This window comes from Nyctereutes procyonoides, unplaced genomic scaffold (assembly GCF_905146905.1).
Source record: "Nyctereutes procyonoides isolate TBG_1078 unplaced genomic scaffold, NYPRO_anot_genome, whole genome shotgun sequence".
Classification (NCBI taxonomy): Eukaryota; Metazoa; Chordata; class Mammalia; order Carnivora; family Canidae; genus Nyctereutes; species Nyctereutes procyonoides.
The window spans coordinates 14,875,330-14,897,983 of record NW_026575051.1 but is presented as its reverse complement, the minus strand read 5'-3'; the positions used below and the strand labels follow the sequence as shown (position 1 = coordinate 14,897,983).

The window sequence follows — 22,654 nt, the reverse complement described above, 5'->3', positions numbered from 1 at the left end:
CTAGGAGGTTTTTTTCTTTAAAGAAACATTGGTGTCTATCGAAATCATGCCAGCCTAAATTTTAATTTTACTAAAATGACGCTGTGTCAAAATTAGTAACTACTTTTACATTCTTTAATGGACAAGTATAACAGGCACAAGGCTAATGAAAACGTGTTGCAATGACATAACAATCCCTAAAAATACAGATGTTCTTGCCTCTTTTTTCTATTATAATTGAGTTTTAGCAACATGTTATGCTAGGTAGAATTTGGAAGCACTTCCCTTTGACTTTTGGTCATGATAAGAAAAATTAGATCAAGCAAATGATAAAAGCATTGTTTTACCAAGGATTAGGGATACTGAACAATTTCACTATGGTAACTGAATGGGGAGTGACCAAGGGTAAAAATATTAAAGCCAAGGCAAAGGCAGCAGATTAGAATGGATTAAAGAGAGTTTATAATTTGTTTGCATTTACTTGATGGTTTATCTCATGGATTCATGAGTCAAGAAAGGTGCGTAGGACAGGCCAGGGATTCCAGTTATAACACGTTATTCACCCAAAGGCTGTGAGAAATAACCAAGGAAACATTCAGACTTTTAACTGGTTTATCTTTCCAATTTCATGTTCTTTAATTCTGTATGAGTATTGGGAGTGGAATAGCACAACAGAGGCATATATGTTGCTTTACTGAGCATTGCAGTTTATTGAGTTTCTTACAATTGGGAGGTTCAAGACGTCAGTGGAGGAAGTAACAGCAGGTGGGGTAGAAATTGCAAGAGAATTAGAATTTGAAATGGGAGCCTGAAGATGGGACCTCATTGCTGCAGTCTCATGATCAAACATGAATGGCTGAGGAGTCGCTTTTTATGGATGAACAAAGAACGTGGTTTCTTGAGCTGGGATCTACTCCTGGTGGAAGATGCTGTGAAGATTGTTGAAATGACCACAAAGGATTTAGAATAGGACACATTTAGTTGATAAGGCAGCAGCAGAGTGTGAGAGGACCCACTCCAATTGGAAAGACTTTCCAATTGGAAAGTTTCTGTGAGTAAAACACTGTCAAACGTCTTGCAAGAGACATTGTTCACAAAAGGAAGAGTCCATCTATGTGGCAAGCTTCATTGTTGTCTTATTTTTAAAAATTACCACAGCCACCCCAACCCTCAGCAGCTGCCACCCTGATCAGTCAGTGACCATCAACATGGAAGCAGGACCCTCTGCCAGCAAAAAAGATCACAACTCATTGAAAGCTCAGATGATGGTTAGCATTTTTAAGCAATAGTTTTTATTAAGGTATGTATATTGCTTTGTTTAGAAAATGCTATTGCACATTTAATACGCTACACTATGGGGTAAACATAACTTTTATATGCACTGGGAAACCAAAAAAAATCCATTTGACTCACTTCATTTGTGGTATTTGTAGTGGTCAGAAACTGAACCCACATATCTCTGAGGGATGTCTGTAGTTGGAGGTGAAAAGCTTAAAACTTTATGCACTTAAATGTCTGGGAGTCACAGAAAAGGGTTCTTGTTTCCCGAGGAATATAAAAATGTATGCCACTCATCAGTTAAGTATATTTTGGCTTAATCATGGTCTGGTTCCTATGAATTCTTCATAATTGTTTAAGCCTGTGTGAACAGGGGTAATCAGGACATTGTAAGTAAGCCTGGTTAAATATATCCCTACCCTCTTTTTTTTTTCTTTATTTATTTATGATAGTCACACAGAGTGAGAGAGAGAGAGAGAGGCAGAGACACAGGCAGAGGGAGAAGCAGGCTCCATGCACCAGGAGCCCGACGTGGGATTCGATCCCGGGTCTCCAGGATCGCGCCCTGGGCCAAAGGCAGGCGCCAAACCGCTGCACCACCCAGGGATCCCTATCCCTACCCTCTTTGCTCAGTTAATAAGTAACTGTGTATTTTGATTTGGCACATCAGGCTATCTTAATGTTTTACAGTGCAAAATGGCTCATTTTGAAAAATTTGGCTTCTATCCTATAGCATTCTGATTGTTTAAGTTTTTAAAGAGTTACGTTTCTTAGCATGAACTGAAGGCTTTCTATAATCTGGCCCTACTGCATCTTCTCTGACCTTTTCTGCCACTAATCCACAACTGTATCACCTACAGGGATGAACCAAACTTATCTATTCTTTTTTTATTCTTATTCCAGGAACAAGCAATGTGCTTTCTACCTCGACTCTGTTTACTGCAAAACCCTTTCCTTTCTATTTATTGAAATTACACCCACCTTTCAATGTCTTTAGTTCTTTTGCCCCATCAGGCTTTGGGGGCTGATGTTTCATAGACATACATCTTTCCCCTGCCTTCATGTAGCAAACCTCCTCACTTGTTTTAGAAATGGATAACCCTGGGGATCCCTGGGTGGCTCAGCAGTTTAGTGCCGCCTTCAGCCCAGGGCCTGATCCTGGAGATCCGGGATCGAGTCCCACATCGGGCTCCCTGCATGGAGCCTGCTTCTCCCTCTGCCTGTGTCTCTGCCTCTCTCTCTCTCTCTCTCTCTCATTAAAAAAAAAAAAAAGGATAACCTTTCCAATTGTACTTGATGTCCCATTCAGTATATCTTTTTAAAATCCTTTGTCGGTGGTACGTGCAGATGCTAAAGGAGAAAATATCCACTGAAAAGACTCAATGAGTTAAAGTTTTTAAAATGTGGGCCCAGTGCACACATTGTCTTTCAGGGAGGGGAATACTACTTCCAATCTTAAAAGCACTTTGAGAAAGGTTTTATTATCCCCATTTGACAGATGAGGAAGATCAAGTCTCAGAGACCCTGATTAACCTGTCCAGGTCACATGTCCTGTTAGCAATGTACAGCTAGGAGGTGTCCCGCAGCTAGGATCTGTACCGCCACTTATGCAAAACCATGTTTTAACAGCATGCACTTTGAAGTTAGGTCTCTCAGACCCTCCAGCTCTTTGACCTAAAGAAGTTAGGTAACTTCTCTAAACAGCTTCACTTTTCTCACCTATACAATATGGCTAACATTGATATGCCCCCCTGGGGTTGAGAATTAAATGAGAAATGCATTTAAAGCATCAGTTGAGGGACTGATATATAAGGGCTAATATTGATGATTACTGTTTCCCCCATTTCTAAAACTGTGATTCCATTACTACAGATAACCCAGAACCACAGATGTTCCAGAATCACATTTCCTTTTTAATAAAATGAAACCACCACGCCTTTCAGGAGAAACTTTATTAAAATCTTGTGTCATATGAAATACTTCCCAAATCAAACAGAATATTAGTCAAATGTTTAACTAGACAGACAAGGCAAAGCTTCCAAAACAAAAATCTGAAGGAGTTACTGCTAACAAAGCCATTCCCCTAAGTAGGATCATATAATATTCTTGTATATTAAATATAATAAACCTATAATTTTAATTTAAACACTATATTCAAAAGAAACAAAAACAAGGTTTTTTTGGTTTTTTTGGTTTTTTTTTTGTTTTTTGTTTTTTTGAAATTTGAGTAATGTGTTAGCAAACTGTCTAGCAAAATCCTCCTAACTGATTAGGAATATAACACATTTAAAGGGAGAAAAAGGATCCTAGGTCCATATATACAGCAACACCACTAAATACACTGCCTGGTCACCCTGAGATCTATTTTGTTTTGAACACATATCAAAGTTTTCAAAAATGACAGCTTCTTCTGATCACATGCTCTCAATTTGCTCAAATGCTCTGTCGGCCTGGGTGAAATGCCACTAGTTTAAGAGCAGCTTCTGAATGGCCACATCTATGGATCCAGCGTTAAATCTATATCACTTCCAGACTCTTTTTCTGGAAAACAAACAGAGAGAGAGAGAGAGAGAGAGAGAAACCTCGAGTTGAGAAAGAAAGAAAAATGAGAAAGTTATTCACTTGATAAGTACTACCACAACAAATCTAAGGTCCTCTCAAAATGGTGAGAATTATTCTTCGGAGAAATAGTCCTTCAGAGATTGTTTTTTCTTTCATTTAGTATTTTGGTTCTCACACTCTACCTATTATCAAATATCAAATCTAAAATAGTATAAATTTGGCACAGTATAAAATTGGCATATTTTATATTTTGCTAGAATGATGTTAGCCAAGCTGATAACCAAGTAAGTCCTTTGTTCTCTTTCATTAGCATGTATTTTTCAACTATGATAGCTACCCTGAGCTGATTTCATTCTCAATGTACCTCAGTTCTAAGAACCAGTGTGCTACTTATGAACAAGATCACACAATAACCAGTTAACTTCAAATAAATTGAATCCTGTCATGAGATAAAACTAAAAATCCAGAAAGTCCAAGAGATCATTTTTTAATATATACAAAGATCATTTGAATATATGAGCTAATCAACACTGAGAAAATTCTTTAAAGTCCTTTGAAAATATAAATTTATCAAATTCACAATGTAATTTTCAAGATGGTTTCAGTCAACAAATAAGCTTTCTTATGATATTTCAAGAAATCCTCTTCTTAGTTATATCTCTAGAAGCATATTTAACACTTTTAACAAAGAGATGTTTTGTTTATTTTTTTCCTACTACTAACATCCAAGGAAACTGATAAACAATTTTTTTGAGGATTCAGGATAATGGTATTTTTCAGACTTAGCAAACTGGTGATAAAGTTATTTTCTTTTAAAAACACAAGTTACCTTCAGTTGTAGTATCATCCAATGACATGAAGTAAAGATCTTTTCCCACTGTTTGGAATATATTCTAACAAAAGGAACCTTTGGATTACTACCAATTCTTTGTTATAGACACAAAATTATAAAAATCAGAAAGCAAACCAGAGATAAACCAGAAAGATGGTAAAAATGAAAAACGTCTCCTTTTAAAAAGTATGACAATCTGATTTTATCATGAAGAATCACTCGAGTACATTTTCTAATCCTTCTAATACTCATTTCTCCGGAATATCTCTACTGGAGTATCCCACACAGAATAAAGTACCCTCTTCTAATTTTTAGCTCCCAAACCCCACAACTCTGGTGTGTCTGGTACCTTTTTCAAAGGGCCACTATCTGAAAACATTATCCATGGTAAGCCACAGACCCTTTATTAAAGACTTAATGAAGAGGGATATTACTCCTATATTTCTTTCAGCAAGTAACAGCATTGTGTGCATGCATGAGGTCTATACATAAAGGAATTCATGAGACACATTCTTACAGTGAAATGAAATCGCTCCAATGGAAAAAAAAATCTTAAAAGAATGTAATCAGAAAGACTTCCAGATCACAATGCCTTGACATATCACCAAAGAAGTTATGCCTAACCTCATACCTTACAATATCCACTCTTTAAGCAAAACCAGCTCATTTGTAGACTCATATGTAAGAGTTTCTTTGAATTTGAGGAAAGCATCATTTCAAACATCAATTTCAGTCTCTTCAATGACTGAATTTTAAAAAGAAAAGCCTTACTCATTCATAAGCAGTCTCTATTTGCTAACTGATGTAAAGTCAGAGATATGTCTACTGTTTCATGAACACTTTAAGTTGTCTTGAACGGTTCTCTTCTACTTTGAAGGTATAGGGTAGTTTATCCAAATAGAATCTTGTCTGTATCTATGCATTTGGGTGTGGATTCTTGAAAATTAATGAATGGAAAAGATCAGAATGTAAAAGAAAGTTTTAGTAAATACTACTGCAACATAAATGAAGCAAGTTGTTATTTTTGACAAGTAAACAAAAACATGGAATATAAGAAGGCAGAGAGAGATGTCCAATGATTCATAGTGGAATATTTCAAATGACCTCAATGCACACCACTAGAAGAAATGGTTCAACAAGTGACTGACCATTCCTGTCATATAATATTATGCAACTATGCCCTTCTGGTTGCAGCCAAGGCAGGGTAAGACAACTATGGCCTCTTTGTGACACCGATTACAACTAAAAATTCTGGAAAGAATACAAAAAGCAACACTATCTGTGGACCCTGAAAAGTAAATAGGTACAGGCAGATTGAGGGCCGAAGTAAAAAACAAAACAAAACAACAACAATAACAAAAAACGGAATAATGACTCATATAACAGTGATGAGATTCACAGGTTTGGTTTTTTTTCTTTCTTACTTTTTCTTTCTTTGTCTCCTAGTTTTGTCCTGAGCCTAGACCAAGTCATAGCTGCCCAGCTGGGGAAAACAGCAAAACTCTTAGAGAAATACCTTTTTTCTAGCCAACAGATTGGGGGGAAAAGCCCCTGAATACTTAGAGAGTGGAATCGGTGGGAAATCTCTTTCACTGTCTTTTGTTTTTCCCTTCTGGCTCTGTCCCGAGAGCAGCCCCACTTGCTGCCTGGGGACAGCCGTTGTAGGACAGGCGTATGAAAATCTGAGAGATGACTCTGGCCAGTGCAACTGGGAAAAGGGCCCTCTGACACCTGAAAGAGCAGGGTTGGGGTGGGGGGTTATTATTTTCTCTCTTGTTTCTTTGTCTGCTACACTCCAGAGGCAGGCCCAGAGAAACCTTGGGAGGAGAGACATGATCAGTCTAGAGAAGCAAATGAAGAGGACTCTTGAGGCTAGAAAGTGTGGAGGCAATCTCAGAGAGAAAAGGAATTGGATGATGTGAACCCCTAATACTACATATGAACTGACAGAAATCCCAAGGTCAGCCCTGAGCTATGCATATGCAGAAGAGAACCAACTAAGCAAAGCAAAGTCTTTAATACCTGAACTGCTGTATAAACTGCTACCTAAGTCCCTGAGTGGCTTATGCTCTGGGCACCAAACACCATAGCAACGGCTCCAAAAAGTAAACTGAGGGATGCCTGGGTTGCTCAGTTGGTTAAGTGGCTGCCTTCAGCTCAGGTCCTGATCTCAGGGTCCTGAGATCCAGCCCCGTGTCAGGCTCCTTGCTTAGCATGGGGTCTGCTTCTCCCGCTGCCCCTCCCCACCACCTCATGTGTTGTCTCTCTCTCTCTCTCTTAAATAAATAAAAATCTTAAAAAAAAAAAAAAAAGTAAACTGACACCGGAACTAACAAACATAAAAGGAGACAGAACTTGTGGTGTGAACCTAGCAATTGATCACCTGCTAAAACAAAAACTTCAACATTTTCTAGATTTTAACAGGATCAAAAGTTTTAAAACATAATATTTAAAACATTCAGGACAGAATCTAAAATTAGTCAACATACAAAGAACCAGGAAAAGTTCATTATTTTTCAAGGCAATCATTCAATGGCAAGCCCTGAGATGACCAGGTATTAGAACTATTAGAGATTTTAAAGAAGTTCAACAAACTCCAAACAGAATAAACTCAAATGCCCAGACATTTTAATGGCATAGGCAATTGCCCATCCTATAATTTTAAGTGAAGAACACAGAATATAAAACTATATGCAGAATGAAATCAATTATGCTCAAAATACATAGACGGTATACTTATATTCCATATAAACAGAAAAAAATATGAAAGAAAACAAAACTGATCAATCTCTTTGTCTTGGATGGATGTATTACAGGTGATACTTTCTCCTTCTTTGCCATTTTTCCAGATTTTCTACATCAAACATATTTTATAAAGGTCTCAGACACCAATTTCTTTCTCTTCTTTTTGAAATCTCTCCAAAAAATCAAAGAGTAAAACATTAATAACTAGTTCGCCCAAAAGGATACTTGGCATAAAGTCCAGAATCACTGATTTTGTTCTGTTTTTCATTATTGTTATCCCAATATTAGTGGTTTTTTTCTTTAATATTCTGAAACACAAGGGCTTTGGAAATGGTTTAAGTCACCTTTCAAAGTGAAAGATAGTGCTCTCATTAGTTAGTATATATAATTCCATACCTGAGATGGACTCTTATCCAATTTGGGTATACCATTCCAGACATTCTCAGGCTTCACTATCTCCTCCATACCATTTGAAAAGTTTAAAACCTGCAAGAGAAAAAAAAAAGTTAATAAAAAATGGTAGTTTCCAAAAACTCTAACTGATTTATGGACCATAGCAATTTTCAAATAAAATACCTCAAAGGCAATGAAAATAATTTTATTAAAATTCAATTTTATGTTTCAACTCAACAGAATTTCCACTCAACATATTGTATACCTATGCCTAGAGAGCAAAGTTAGTTAAAAATGGTATCTCGAGAGATCCCTGGGTGGGGCAGCAGTTTGGCGCCTGCCTTTGGCCCAGGGCACGATCCTGGAGACCCGGGCTCGAATCCCACGTCGGGCTCCCAGTGCATGGAGCCTGCTTCTCCCTCTGCCTGTGTCTCTGCCTCTCTCTCTCTCTGTGTGTGACTATCATAAATAAATAAAAATTTAAAAAAAATGGTATCTCGAGAAGTTCCAAATTTTGTGGAGAAACAGGCCCATGAGCAGATCATTACAGTACAATGTACAGACTTCTGCAGCAAGAGAAATAGCAATATAAATAGAAATCAAGCCAAGGTTTCTTGGCTTTTGTTTTCTTTGTTTGTTTGTTTGTTTGGGTGGGAGGGGGAAGGTGAAGCGATGCAGAGATTTAGAAAATAAGGCTAGTGTATGCTTCCTGGAAGAGGCAGCACAAAATGAAAATGAAGTTGCAATGAAAATCTTTCAAAAGTAAGTGAAAATTAACCAGTGTGGGAGGGGAATAAAATACAAGTGAATAGAACTGCATTATTAAATATATCGAAGGAGCCAAGTGGAATGGAATACACAGGAGAAATCAAGCAGTCTGATGTCCATCTAATACAAGGTACAAAACATAAAGCTGGAGAAGAATATGGACACTCAACCCTAGAGGACTCTCAGGTCCTCTAGAGGACTATGGACCTATGTTAATGAGCTTAACATTCTTCTATCCTAGACTAGTCATTCTCAAATTTTAGTAGTATAAGAATGCACATTCCTGGTCCTACCCCCAGAAACTGAATCAGCCAGCGAGGGCAAGGTCTAGGTATCCACAATTTAAGAAACACACCAGGTGAGTCTGATACAGGTGGTTTTCAGATCACAGGAGAAACAAAATCAGCTGGAAATCCCCAGGGAGTTTTACATACAGGCATGTCCTAGTTAGATTTGTATTTGACAAACTTCACACTGGTGGTATAGAGAATCAATTGAAGGAAGACTAGAAGTAAATCAAATAGAAGGGTAATAGAGTAATCTACTTGTAAAACTTGTACTTAAAACCAAGCAGTGGCATTGGGTATAAAAAGGTTTAAGTAAGAGTTAAGAAGTGGAAAGTGTAGAATCTGGTGACTGATCAGATTTCAGAGGCAAGGGAGATGAAAGAGCCTAAGATGGCTTCTTGCTAGGATGCTGATACATGAACTCTGAAATGATTTTTGCAGTGTACCAAATTATCAGGGGGAATGATCCAGTAAACGTCTATTCAATTGCATTTTCTAGTCTGGCAGAGTTTGGTAAAGTTTCCTTAACAGTTTCTAAGTACATTTTGAGATAAAGTGCTTCCCCTTCACTTACTCTTGTGCCTTCTTCAGCAATTTCCAGAATCTCACATTTGGACCATGTGTTTCTTAGACTTGACCACACAACACATTTGGATCCAACAGTAAATCCTTTCAGAGTGTAGGTGTTCTCTGGTTGAGCTGCCAAATTGAATAAAGACTCAATGCATACCTCTTAGTCCCTTAATGTTAAGCACTCAAGCAAAGCATTTTCTTAATCTGCACTTAACTATTTCTATATAATCAACATGACGTATGGTCTGAGTCTATCCCTTTTCCTGGATTTTATTTTAAATTCTTCCAGTGCCCCTTCCCAATAAAATCTTTTACTGCTTTCTTCAAAAAAAAAAAAAATACCACCATGATGTGATCTCTTTTTTAAGGATATAAATCTGATTCCTGACTTTGAAACTTACTCTTAAAAGCAGGTGATTGTTGCACAGGTGGTATGGTCAACGGTTACAACAGCCATTTCTTTAGCAAAGCAACATATTACAAGTTATCAAACATTCTTTTCTTTTTTCTAAATATTTAATTAATTTATTTATTTGAGAGAGAGAGAGAGTGAGAAAGCAGGGGCGGGGGGGAACAGAGGGAGGAGAGGCAGACTCCCCACTGAGCAGGGAGCCTGATACGGAAGGGATCCTAATGTCTTGGGATCATGACCTGAGCAGAAGGCAGATGCTTAACTGACTGAGCCACCCAGGCACCCTAGCAAGCATTTGTATCACAAAGCTATTACTCATTATTAAAAATGTGGCAATGAGGACTAAAAATCTAGGGTAATGCTTAAATAAATACAGTATATCCACAGAATTTAAATATTTTGAAAGTCATATTTAAGGGATTAAAATGCAAGATTCAACACTATGATTTCTATTTAGTTTTTAAAACCGTATGTATAGACATACACAGGGTGAAAGACAATAGAAGCAAGTGCACTGCAGCTTTACCAATAGTAGAATTATGGTGATTTTCATTCTCCCTAGACTATTGTTTTCTCTCTTTTGTATGATGGCTCAAATTGAACAACATAAAAACTGACTTATAAAAAGTCTAACACTGAGTAGTTAAGAAACCCTAAAAGTTAGCCATTTCATGTAACTTTTACATCTTATTAAGCCAAGAAAATAACAGTGAATATAATTTATAAAAAAGTTTTTTTTTCATCTTTTTTTTTTAAATTTTTATTTATTTAAGATAGTCACATAGAATGAGAGAGAGAGAAGCAGAGACACAGGCAGAGGGAGAAGCAGGCTCCATGCACTGGGAGCCCGATGTGGGATTCGATCCCGGGTCTCCAGGATCGCGCCCTGGGCCAAAGGCAGGCGCCAAACCGCTGCGCCACCCAGGGATCCCAATTTATAAAAAAGTTAATGACAATAAATATTCTCCAGGATCTACTCACGGCTGTTCCCCTGTTTGGTTAACACACGCTCCCTAAATCTAGTGTTTGTTTAGGGGTTTCTAAATCAATAGCAAGGTATCTTCATAAAAAAAGTTAAATTTGAAAACAGCAAAAGTGATTCCTATCATCAATTCATGCCAAAGTAGTGCTTTGCAAAGGAACACTGTTTTTTTTAATACTTACCAAAAAAAAACATAACCTCTTGATTTTAAGGATTATGTGTTTACATTTTAAGCATAATTACTTTTTGGAGACACTGATTTTAAGCATTCTACGTCTAAACATGATATTAATAATTCAGCATTTCATCCACCATGATTCTACACTGACTTCACACCTTAATCTCCCCACTTCTAAGATGCCCTTCACGAAATCTGATTCTCGTATCAGTTTCTAATCTTTTCCCAAAAAAAATTAATTAAAAAAATAGGACAAAAAAATCATTATCTTTAAGACAAATACATACTTTTCAGACACTGAGTTAAATAAAGTAAAAGAAATCACATACCTGAGATATGAACTTGTAAAGCATCATGGTTCTTCCTTCCATCTCTGGATTCTTCTTCAGAGAACAGAGTCAATGATGAGATGGCATCTCTGTTTTTATAAACTGTAAATTCTTCTTTATATATATTCATCTCAATCTGCAGGTTGGGATCATGATTCTTTCCATGTAGATGGAATGATAACCTATGCTGGTCCTCGAAACATTCTACACAACTTGACTTTCCTGTGTCTTCAGCACATGTGGATTCTTGGGCTTTCTGACCAACTCTTAGAGACAAAGGGTTTATTTTGTCATCTAGACACAGCTGGGCTGTGGGTAATTCTAGTTCTGGCTGTTTCTCAGATTCACAGCTGAGGGGAAGCTGCACTGGAAATGGCTGCAGGGTGGCTTCGATGTCACAGCCCTGGGGGAGCGGCACAATTGGAGGCACCAGGCCTAGCTCTTCTTTCTCTTCATCCCCGACAAAAGAATGCTGCAACTCAATGGATTCCAGTTCCAGGAACTCTTTTGATTCCTCATCAGGATAAAGGGGCACCTCAAGTGAGTTTAGTTCTAATATCTCCTTTGTTTCACTAGCCTGCGGTAATAACACATTAAATCCTGCCATGAGGTATTTATCATCAAACTTTGCTTTGTCAACCAAATGGCACTCTATTTTGCTTTCTAGTACGTCAGGACCAATATTATCTTTGCATGCGTTTTCAAAAGCTTCAAAAATGTCACCAATGTCAGGGTTATAGAATTTACTTGGTTTGGTTTCAATAATGTTGAAGTCTTTTGCAACTCTTTCATCATCTGTCTGTGGTTCCACAGAGAGAGTTTTCTCTTGTCCAGCTTTACTACTTGGTTTCTTAAGTCCAGCCTCAGGACTGAGGGACCCAAGGGCTCCCTTTATCTCTGGGCATTTCTTTTCATAGGGCAGATCACTAACACCAATCTTAGAATATTTCTTCATTTTCTCATTAATACTTTTGCCTTTGCTTTTCAAGTCAACAATTGCTAAAGGGATGTTACAAACATCCCTTTTGATCTCTAATATTGTTATCTCCAACACATCTTCTGTCACTATTTCATAAAAGTAGTCATTTCCCTCTTGAGGGCACACACCTTCTGAAATATTGAATCCTGAGAGGCAACATGGAAAGGCTTGCATGGGAACCACCAAAAGTTCAGAAGGGATGTTCCAGAGTGCTTTGGGGTCCACACAGTCTTCGACGTTTCCAAAGTCTACAAGTCTGACGGATACGAGATAATCGTCACAAATACTGGTGATAAGTGCCCGATAATAATGCCCATCTTCTCTATATCTCACTATGCAAGGATCTCCAATATGAGGGCATGGGACACAACTTCTCCAATCCGTTACCTGCTCTCCAGCAGTCTGTACTTCTACTTCTAAATACTGAAGTTTCTCAGTATCGGCAAACTGACACCAAAAATATTCAGGCCCATCTATCACAGTGGCATAAGCTCTTATCATCTTCATCTTTGGCTTATACCAGTTAAGAAAGAGTGAAGTGTCAGTGTTGGTTTTTTTGACAGACTTTGAACAGGTACTTTTAATTATTTGATTAGAAAGTCCCACTTGAGATTTTTCACAGAAAGCATATCTGCTAATCATATCTTCTGCTATGATCCCATGTTCATCAGCAAGAATAACTTCCCATTTGTCTTGAAATTTCACAAATTCACATCTTATCTGAACCTCATCTGTCCTCTGGGAAAAGTACCTCATCATTTCCTTACATTTTAAAATCTCAGGCACCCGAAGTCCCCTCAAGGAGCAGTGAATGCACAATCCTGGTAACAGTGCATTAATAAGGTCAAGTTTACCTACGTTACTAGCATGAACCACAGAAACATTGCCATAATCTATAAACTGCACAGAGAGAAGGTCATTGGGTTGTTGTTCTCTGACCACAGCACGATACCATAGGTTGTCTTCTGGAAAAATGGCACATATTACATCTTCTCTCTGCAAAGGTGGACCTGAATAATATTCTGGCCTTGCTCTAACATCATTTAATCTCTCTGAAAGATGAGTGATTTCAGCCTCATCTTCTGTTAGTTGAACATAGAAGTCTGAAAGGTCATTTATATGAGAAACATACACAGCTGTTTTAAAGCCAGGCATTATAGCCTTCTGAGGAAACTCTGAAAATTTTAGAGGCAAATCCTTGTTACATGAATCTTCTATGTTTCTCTCTGAAAGAGTGGCTTCTAGTTTTGTGGCTTTCGAAGGTGGCTCAGCAAAGCTTTCTCCTTTCTTTTCTGTTGTTAAGGGACACACTTGATGACCCTTATTTTCCCTAGAGTCCTGATACTGAGTGATTAAGCTTGTCTTGGTGGAACTTCGTAAAAGCTCGGTTTCCTTACATGCTGAGCTGACCTTAGATTTGTAGGATTCTCCCAAGATCTCCATACTGCACAATTTGTTCTCTGCTGATTTACTTAAATACTCTTTAGGTGACGATCTCATATTTTCCTTTTTTACTTCAAGAGTTTCAGCGACAGTGAGGAGTGCTTCAGTTTCTTTTTTTCTTGTCTCACCTTTGTAGCCAAGTAGTCCTAACTTCTCATTAATATTAGCATTAATTTGAATACTGTCATCATACAGTTCTATAATTAGTCTTCCATCTGGATCTTTTGCTACAACCAGAGCCTTCAATGACTTATCTAAAACAGTCTCTTGAAACCATGTTGTAATTTCTTCTGGTATACGATCAGGAATATCAGACAATGAACATTTAACAGCTTGCATGGGCAAAAGTAAGACATCATATGCATCATCAGGTATTGGAAGCAGATCATCGCTTGTTACCACATAAATGTTTCCAAAATCAACAAAAAAGACTTTATTTGGTTCTTTTTCTGTTATTATCCCCCTATACCAGTTTCCATCAGTATACTTGGCAAGGCACAAGGTTCCAGGGATCAAGGGAGATGTTTTTAAATTCAGCAAAACTTTACTTAATTGTGTGATATTATAGGACAACTGTTCTAAAATACTTGCATTTCTTCCCAGCTGGCAATAAAATGTCCAAGGGTCATCAATATGTGTTACATACACCAATTCTTCAGTTCCAATTTTCATATCATGTGTGGAATAGTAGTAAGAATGTAGCTGAACAGAGGACTCCAGAGGCTTCTCAAGTTTAACTGCTCTTGCGAGTTGCTTTTCTACCAAAAAATGGCATGCACTCTGAAAGGGTGTTAGCAAATCCACAACATTAAACAGTTCTTCATCATGTACCGAAGCCAAAGCAAATATCGTGCACTTTAATTCGAGATTGTCTTCCCATGCATTGTCTACAAATTCACTAAAAGCTCGTATGGCCTTTTCATCCCACACAAAAGGATTCTGACCAGTTGGCTGAATTAAATTATAAAGACTACACCGAAAAGCCTGAGCCTTAACCTTGAGAAACTCTTCACTAATTGAGTAAATACTCTTCACAGATACTGTATCTTTGTCTCCGTAATCTACAAACATCACTTTGACATGCTCAGCAGATTGTGACCCACTAATCACGGCTCTAGACCATTTTCCATTTACTGTTCGTTTTGCCAAACAAGCAGGGGTGGTCCCCTGGTAAGGAGTAGCTGTACTCTTGCAGTAGTCCTGGATGTTGCACATCAGAGTTTTAAAGTCTTGAATGTCCCTGGTCAGTTGGCACCAGAAGTAGCCAGGGTTTTCAACATAAGACACTTTGACTTCTACGGTACTTCCAACTTTCAGCTCTCCTTTACAGGAGGAGCCTGGCTTCATGTCCAAGAAATTCTGTATAGGAGGAGAATGAACAGATAGTCTTTCCTCTTTATCCTGCACAACTAGTCCAGTTGGAGTATCTGTGATGACTGCCGTATTAGTCGCAATTTCTGAAACAGGTGCAGTTTTATGGTCTCTCTTGGCTTTCTGTTTTACTTCTATCTTCTTGGCCAGAGATATTTTGTTATCTGCAGAGATAAAATGGTTTGAAACATGCCCTGGAGAGGGGGCACTTATGGAAATGGTTTCCTTTGTTTCAAATTCCTGATACTTGGCATACCCAGCTTGAGCCATTACCTTACTAATGTTTTCTTCCCCTGTTCTTGATTCATCAAGAATCTCAATAACATATTGATTATCCTGCTTGTCAAGGACATGGATAACTAATTCTTTGTGGAGCACAGTCTTTTTAAAAAAGGAAACTGCCTCCTGGCTCCAAGTTTTCCCCAAAGGCCAAATATCTGCCAGTGTGCACTTTAGAGCCAATATGGGTAGTCGCCTAAACTGAGGAAGCAGCATCCTCACGTCATACCAACCCACATTTTCCAAACTGCCTCGGTCGACTAGGAACACATCGACACTCCTGTCATCTAACCTGGAGACCATAGCCCGGTAATAGCCGTTTTCTTTCCATTTGACACAGCAAAGGTCATCGGGCTCGGGTTTCAAAACTACCCCATCCAGCTTACTGGCTGAGGAATAGAAACTGCACATTCTTCTCATCAACTTGCTGAAGGTGCCTTTGTGTTTCCTCAACCTAATCCAAAACTCGGAAGGATTTTTAACAAACTCCACCTGGGCGTCATAGAAGGCGTTTATCTTTAACCTGACCGATTGCAAGGCTGGGAGGGAAATCTCTTCACCCGCTTCTTGCAAAGGCGACGGCGACTGAAGAGCCGTCTCTTGTTCTTCCTCCTCCCCCTCCTCCTCCACTCCCTGGCTCTGAAGAAATCGGTCAGCCAAGCAACAGGACTGGACTCCGAATACACAATTCAGGTTGATCCCATCTTCTCCGTACAGGGTGACATAATAAACATGCTCGAAGGAACAGAAAAATTCAATCTTTGCATTCACTGCCTGGCCCAGGATCAGTGCCTTCAGGTCACCGACCTGTGACCGAGACCAGCCTCTCCCACCGTCCCAGAGGCCATACAAAGCACAAGGGTAGGTCACCACGGGCATGCGAAAATACTCAGGCAGCAAGTAGCGGAGGCTGCTACAACTCACCAGCTCCTTCCTTCCGTAGTCTACATGGAGCACCTGGGCACAGCGCTGGGGCCGAAAAGTCTCAAGCAAGAGCGCTCTGTACCAATGTCCGTCCAACCCACAGGACGCACACGGAGAACCAGGCTTGTCTGGGCTCTCCTCCCGGGTGGCACTGGTCCAGTTCTCATCCCCCGTCCCCGTGGAGCCCCGGTAAATCTGGGCCATGCTCTCGGACACGCGGTGGATCTCCTGCGAGAGGCTCCGCAGCTGGCAGTGGATGCGGTGGGGGTGGCACACCTGGGTTACCACCACCGGCTCCGTGACGCCCAGCTGCAGCTGCGGGTAGAAGTAATCCAGGCCGGGCTGCTCCTGCTTGGGAGGGGCTCGCGACAGGACGGGGGCCCCGCAGCCCAGGCCCGCAGAGGCCGCCGTTAGGTAGCGCTTGAGCAGCGAGCGGAAGAGGCTGTGGGGCACCTGCCGGGCCAGGCCGAGCTCCTGCATCTGCTGGAACAGCGCGGGCACTTCTACAAGGACCAGGCGATGGAGCAGCAGCACGTCCAGCACCCGCCCGTGCACCTGCTTGCCCTGCAGGCTCCGGAGGAAGTCCACGGCCCTGGACGGCCAGTGCTGGGGCTCGCCCCCGCCCCCGCCGGCGGGCACCAGGCCGGCCAGCACGCAGCCCAGCACCTCGGAGGGCAGGTGGAAGAACTCACTGCGCCCCGGCGCCAGCGAGCCCGCGCCCGCCGTCACGGTGCGGCCCTCGTCCAGCAGGAAGACGCGGCTCTCCTGCGTGTGCTGGCTGACCACGCGGCAGCGGTGCCACAGGAGCCCCACCTGCACCAGGCACAGCTCGCCCGGCGAGGCCGAGGCGCCGCCCAGCGCCCACGGGCCGCGCGTGGCCGCCGCCTCCTGAATCTCCCGGCTCAGCCGCACGTACTCCTCCCGCCGCTCGCCCACCAGCCCCCAGAGCTGCACCGGGACCACCTCGGGGTGCACGTCCACGAACGACACCCGCAGGGCCAGCGAGGCCCCCGGCGTGGGCAGCCCGGGCGTGGAGCACATCTCCGAGGCGCCCCCGCAGGCCCCGGGCTCCAGGCGCAGGCCGACCGGGAAACACTCCCTGCCGATGTGCTCGACGCCGGGCCTCGGGGACTCGCGCCGACTCCTCGGACCCGCGGCAGGACCAACCGCCCTCGGCCGCGCCGCGCAGGGACTTGCAGCGCGCGGGGCGCCGCTTCCGGGGGGCAGCGGGGGGCAGCCGGGCCGCGGGGCGGGGGCGACGCCTGCCGGTTGGCGGAAGGTCCTCCGAGGGCCGTTCGGGGAGCCACGCGGGGCCCGGGGCGGGGGCGGGGCCCGGGTGTGGTTGGGGGGCGGGGCGGGGCCCGGGTGTGGTTGGGGCGGGGCGGGGCCCGGGTGTGGTTGGGGGCGGGGCGGGGCCTGGGTGTGGTTGGGGCGGGGCCAGGCCGGGGCCCGGGTGTGGTTGGGGCGGGGCGGGGCCCGGGTGTGGTTGGGGGCGGGGCGGGGCCTGGGTGTGGTTGGGGGCGGGGCGGGGCCCGGGTGTGGTTGGGCCGGGGCGGGGCCTGGGTGTGGTTGGGCCGGGGCGGGGCCTGGGTGTGGTTGGGGCGGGGCCGGGGCGGGGCCTGGGTGTGGTTGGGGGCGGGGCGGGGCCCGGGTGTGGTTGGGGGCGGGGCGGGGCCTGGGTGTGGTTGGGGGCGGGGCGGGGCGGGGCCCGGGTGTGGTTGGGCCGGGGCGGGGCCTGGGTGTGGTTGGGGCGGGGCCGGGGCGGGGCCTGGGTGTGGTTGGGGGCGGGGCGGGGCCCGGGTGTGGTTGGGGGGCGGGGCGGGGCCTGGGTGTGGTTGGGGCGGGGCCGGGCCAGGGCTCGGGTGTGGTCGGGGGCGGGGCGGGGGCGGGGCCCGGGTGTGGCTGGGGGCCGGGCCGGGGCGGGGCCCGCCTGCCTCTCCGAGCACCTTCCTCCCTGGAGGGCGGGGCGCCGGGGGCCAAACCCCCTAGTCCCCACCGAGCTCCGCGTGCCCCGTGCGCTGCGAGGTTTGGGAGAACCGGGGAGGAGACCTTGACGCGCCGGCAGCACGTGCCCGGGTGTTGGGGCCCAAACTCTCAGAGGCGCCCTGTGGGTGCCCTTTGCACCCCCTGGGGCGTGGGGGAGGGGCCGGTGCTCATGCAGTGTTGTGACCCCTCCCACCTCCCCCACCAGCAGTTCCGGACCCTCTTCCGTGTCCCCGTGAGCTTACTTGAATGGAGAACTGTTGTGTTACAATAAAGTATGAGTGTACATGGAGACTGTTAAATCTCCGCACTTACCGGTCTGAGTTTCTCCGCTTTTTGGCTTGCTTACCTAACGCTGGCTTCCCAACCTTGCAGGCATTTACTCTTTTACTCTCAGAGCTTGCACAGAGCCGGACTTAGAAAAGGTCTAGAGGAATGGAAGAAACAGGACTTGCTACTCTTGCTGTATCTGCTATGGCAGAGGACTTCTTGGCTGGACTCTTGTTCTGTTTCCCCATCTAAATCTTACTAAGGTAACCTACAGAAGACTCCAGGTGAGAGGGAGCGGAAAGGGAAAGTGCAGGCAAACTGTGAGAGTAGCTCCCAGAGATAGGTCTAGAGTAGATCTTTGTTCATTTGCAAGGTCAGACGCATTTGTGGGAGTTTCCCATGTTGCTCCTTCACATTTTGAAATATCACCAAATGCAATGTCGATAACATCAAGACAGTGCTCAATATAATCCTGGCCTAACAATGTAAATCTCGACATTTTCAATCTATCCCAGTTTCATGCTGCCAAAGGTGCTCCTGTGCTTTTCCCCCCTTGTTAAGGTTTATTATTATTATTATCAATTAAAGTAATCTCTAGGTCATGGGGCTTGAACTCAGGACCCTCATATCAAGAGGCACATGCCCTGTGGTCTGAGACATCCAGGAGCCCTTCCTTTGCTCACTTTTTAATGATAGTTGTCTTTGAGCATTCCTGAAACCTAACAGGCTGAAGCAATAAATACTCGCTGAATGAGTGAATAAAAGAATCATTTGATTTCTTTAAAAAGTTGGATTTCTACCTGATAAGCTTATCCTTGAAAATTCAGTTTCATTTTCCAAATGTTCTTTAATTAATGCTTTATATTCATGATGGAAGAATAATAAACATTTAACTTAAAAACATCTAGCAAGATCTAGCTTAAATATCTCTTCCTTATGACTCTACTACGCACTCAGGTGGAGCTGATTATCCCTTCCCTTTTACATACCTCTGTTATATTTAGTGTGTGTGACATTTATCTATCATGTCATGCAATTGTTTACTATTTCTCTTTTATATCAGAGTATGAACTTCCCAAAGGCAAGAACTCCTTTCCTATAATATTCTCAGTGCCTTAGCAGAGTGCTGGACTTTTGGTCAGCATGCAATAAATGTTTAACAAGAGAATAAGTATATTATCTGGCACTGTGTCATTTATGGTGGTAGGAAGCTATTCTGTTCATTATAAAATGGTCTTATTATCATCTGGAATTGTTTGATCATCCCCTGGAATAATGGAGATTTCAGTTCTCTATTTCAGTTCAAGCAGTATAACCAGACTCTTATGGAGACCAGAAGGTTGTAGATAGAGTAAATGACTTGTTTTCTATTGAACTTGTTCCCCAGCCTCCTTCCATGCCTCAGGGCCTAAACTCCTGGATAATTGGGGTATATCACTTGGCCATGATGGGCTGAGAGCCCACTCCTCCCATCCTCCCAGATACTTTCAATATCCTACTTTTTCTGTGTCTGGGGGAAGTAGCTTTACTTGCTCTACATTGCTCTGCTGCTGGACAGGGAACTGAAAAAAATCAGACCACTGCACATGGAGATTAAGCTCCTGCTACCACACACCACCCATCTCTAGAACTTTTCCATCATCCCAAACTCTATACTCATTAAACATGGACTTCTCATTCTTCCCTATTCTAGCCCATAATAACCACTATTCTACTTTCTGTTTCTGTGAATTTATTCTAGTTGTCTTATATAAGTGGGACCCTATGTGTCCATTGGCGTTTGTCTTATTTCACTAAGCCTGTTGTTTTTAAAATTTATCCACATTGTAGCATGTCTCAGAATTCTGTTGCTTTTTAAGGCAGAATAATATTTCATTGTGTACCTATACATTTTGCTTATCCATTTAACATTCATCTGTCTGTAGACATTTGGGTTTCTATCTGTTGACTTTGTGAAAAATGCTGCTGTGGACGTTGGTATTACAACAATCTGTCCAACTCTCTGCTTTCAGTTCCTTGCCTATGGACCTTGAAGTGGACTGCTGGGTCATGTGATGATGCCATGTTTAATTTTTTGAGGAACCCCTATACTTTTTTGTATGGTAGCTGCAAAATTTTACGTTCTTACCAGCAATACCCAAGGGTTCCATTTCTCCACATTCTCACCAACACTTGTTTTCTGTTGTTATTGTTGTTGTTGTTAATAGCCATCCTAATGGGTATGAAGTAGCACTCATGAATTTTTGCATCTATGCTCCTAAGAGACATTGATCTGTAGTCATCTTTTTTTATAAATAGATTGAAGTATTTTGAACAATAAATAAACAAACAAACAAAGACACACCAATGATAAGTCATGCATGTCCCTGAAGTTTCTTGGCTGCATTAGTGAGTTTGTAGTGCAACAGAGAATCCTGAAGGAGGACTAGATTTTAAAGGGCAAGGAGGAGGGATCTGTACAAAAAATACTGATGTAAAGGAAATGTCAGCTCACAAGGACTGTGGCCATCTTGGTAGAGGTATATAGTTGGCAACTGAGAAAACATGACTAAAGCCTGAGAACAGAATAAGGAAGGGCCAGAAACACAGATAATGGCATCATCTACCATTTATTGAGCAGTGGTGAATGTTTGAGAATTAATAGCCTAATATTAGTAGCTGAAGTCATAGAGCTACATGACTCTTCCTAGAGAGAGAAAGAGAGTGAAAATCGATATGAAGGCCAAGAACAGAACCCCAAAGAACCAAAATTTAAGTGCTAAGCAGCAAAGAAATGGCCAATAGAGACTGAAACACAGTAAGCAATAGGAGGGAGTAGTATTCTGGAAATCAAGGTAGAATATGGTATTAAAAAAGAGGAAAATGATTCTCTTGTGTTTCAAGGAATTCCAGCGTTATTTTCTTCCTCTGTCCTCAATCTGAGCATGTCCTTCATTGTAACTATTAGTTGTCAATCCTTTTTAGTCACAGCAGAACTGTATAAACAGGGGAATTGGATCAATAGCAGATCTGGACTTACTATAGTGGCAACGCATGAACACTCTTTTTGCTAATGTAAGTCTTTCAAATCTGACATTTAAATTAAGACAGGTTTTATTTCAATTGTGAAAAGTAAAGATGAAAGTTTAAAAATTATTTCTAAATTTGTTATTACCATTTTACCCTAAAAATACATCAGGACAAAAGCATACCAGGACAAAACAAAATCAGGCATTTTAAAACATTTATTTTAAAAATCAGAATAATGCACTATATTTACTCACATATATTCCTGTTTGTTACCAGATATTTTCAGCAAACAGACATCTTTAAGCATCTTCATCTGCTTTTATCAAACCTTCAAAGTGGCTCCTGCTGCTGTTGACAATCACAGCAGCCTGTTGGGGGTAAAGTATGAGGAGAGAAAAATAATCATGTATTCTTCAGAATTCAGAAATAATAAAACACTTGAGTGGGTAAATGTGCATTTGTATGCTACCAATGAAGGCCAAAATAGTGATGTGATTTCCATACACACTGTAAAATGAAGGATAAACTTGTCACATTATTAACTAACCAAATATTTTGTATTAACCTATCCTAGATTTTTTTATGGAACAGCTATTAAACTGTTGAATACTTCTTAAACATTACAGTAATCCCATATGTTTAAACACACACAAAATTTTGAAAATGCACTTAACCAGTTAGTATGGTAAAGAATCTCATGAAATCAAGTGTTACTGACCCAACATAATTATTTTGAAGGTAGGAGAAAAACAGCATATGACTTTATCATGTGTGCATAAATGTTTTTTCTCTCTCCACCCCCCCACCCCCGAAAAATCTCTATAGCAACAAATACCTTCTGAGTGGCTTCTATTTGAAGTTTTAAGGGAAACAGAGGTGTATTACAAGGTCCATGCTTGCAAGCAGTTCATTCTGTATGGGAGAAGCAGGCATAAATCCATATATACAGACACATATCCTCAGTAGGGGAAGCAGTAGGAGCACAGAGGTGCTGAAAATGTGGAAGTCTTCAGAGATCATTCTAGATATTCAAGTAGGCTTTAACCCCAAAATGAGTGTGAATGAGTAGTAGTGATGG

At 42.0% G+C, this 22,654-nt stretch overlaps 1 protein-coding gene across 1 annotated transcript; it reads right to left on the bottom strand.

Annotated features, from left to right (window-relative positions):
- Positions 1-2,926: 2,926 nt before the first annotated feature.
- Positions 2,927-17,355, bottom strand: TDRD6 (tudor domain containing 6). Its single transcript, XM_055330037.1, has 4 exons — positions 11,319-17,355; positions 9,419-9,543; positions 7,793-7,882; positions 2,927-3,798 (listed from the first exon to the last, which is right to left on the bottom strand). The coding sequence occupies exons 1-4, from the start codon at positions 17,353-17,355 to the stop codon at positions 3,775-3,777; spliced, it is 6,276 nt and encodes a 2,091-aa protein (XP_055186012.1). The 3' UTR covers positions 2,927-3,774.
- Between the last annotated feature and the right edge of the window lie 5,299 nt (positions 17,356-22,654).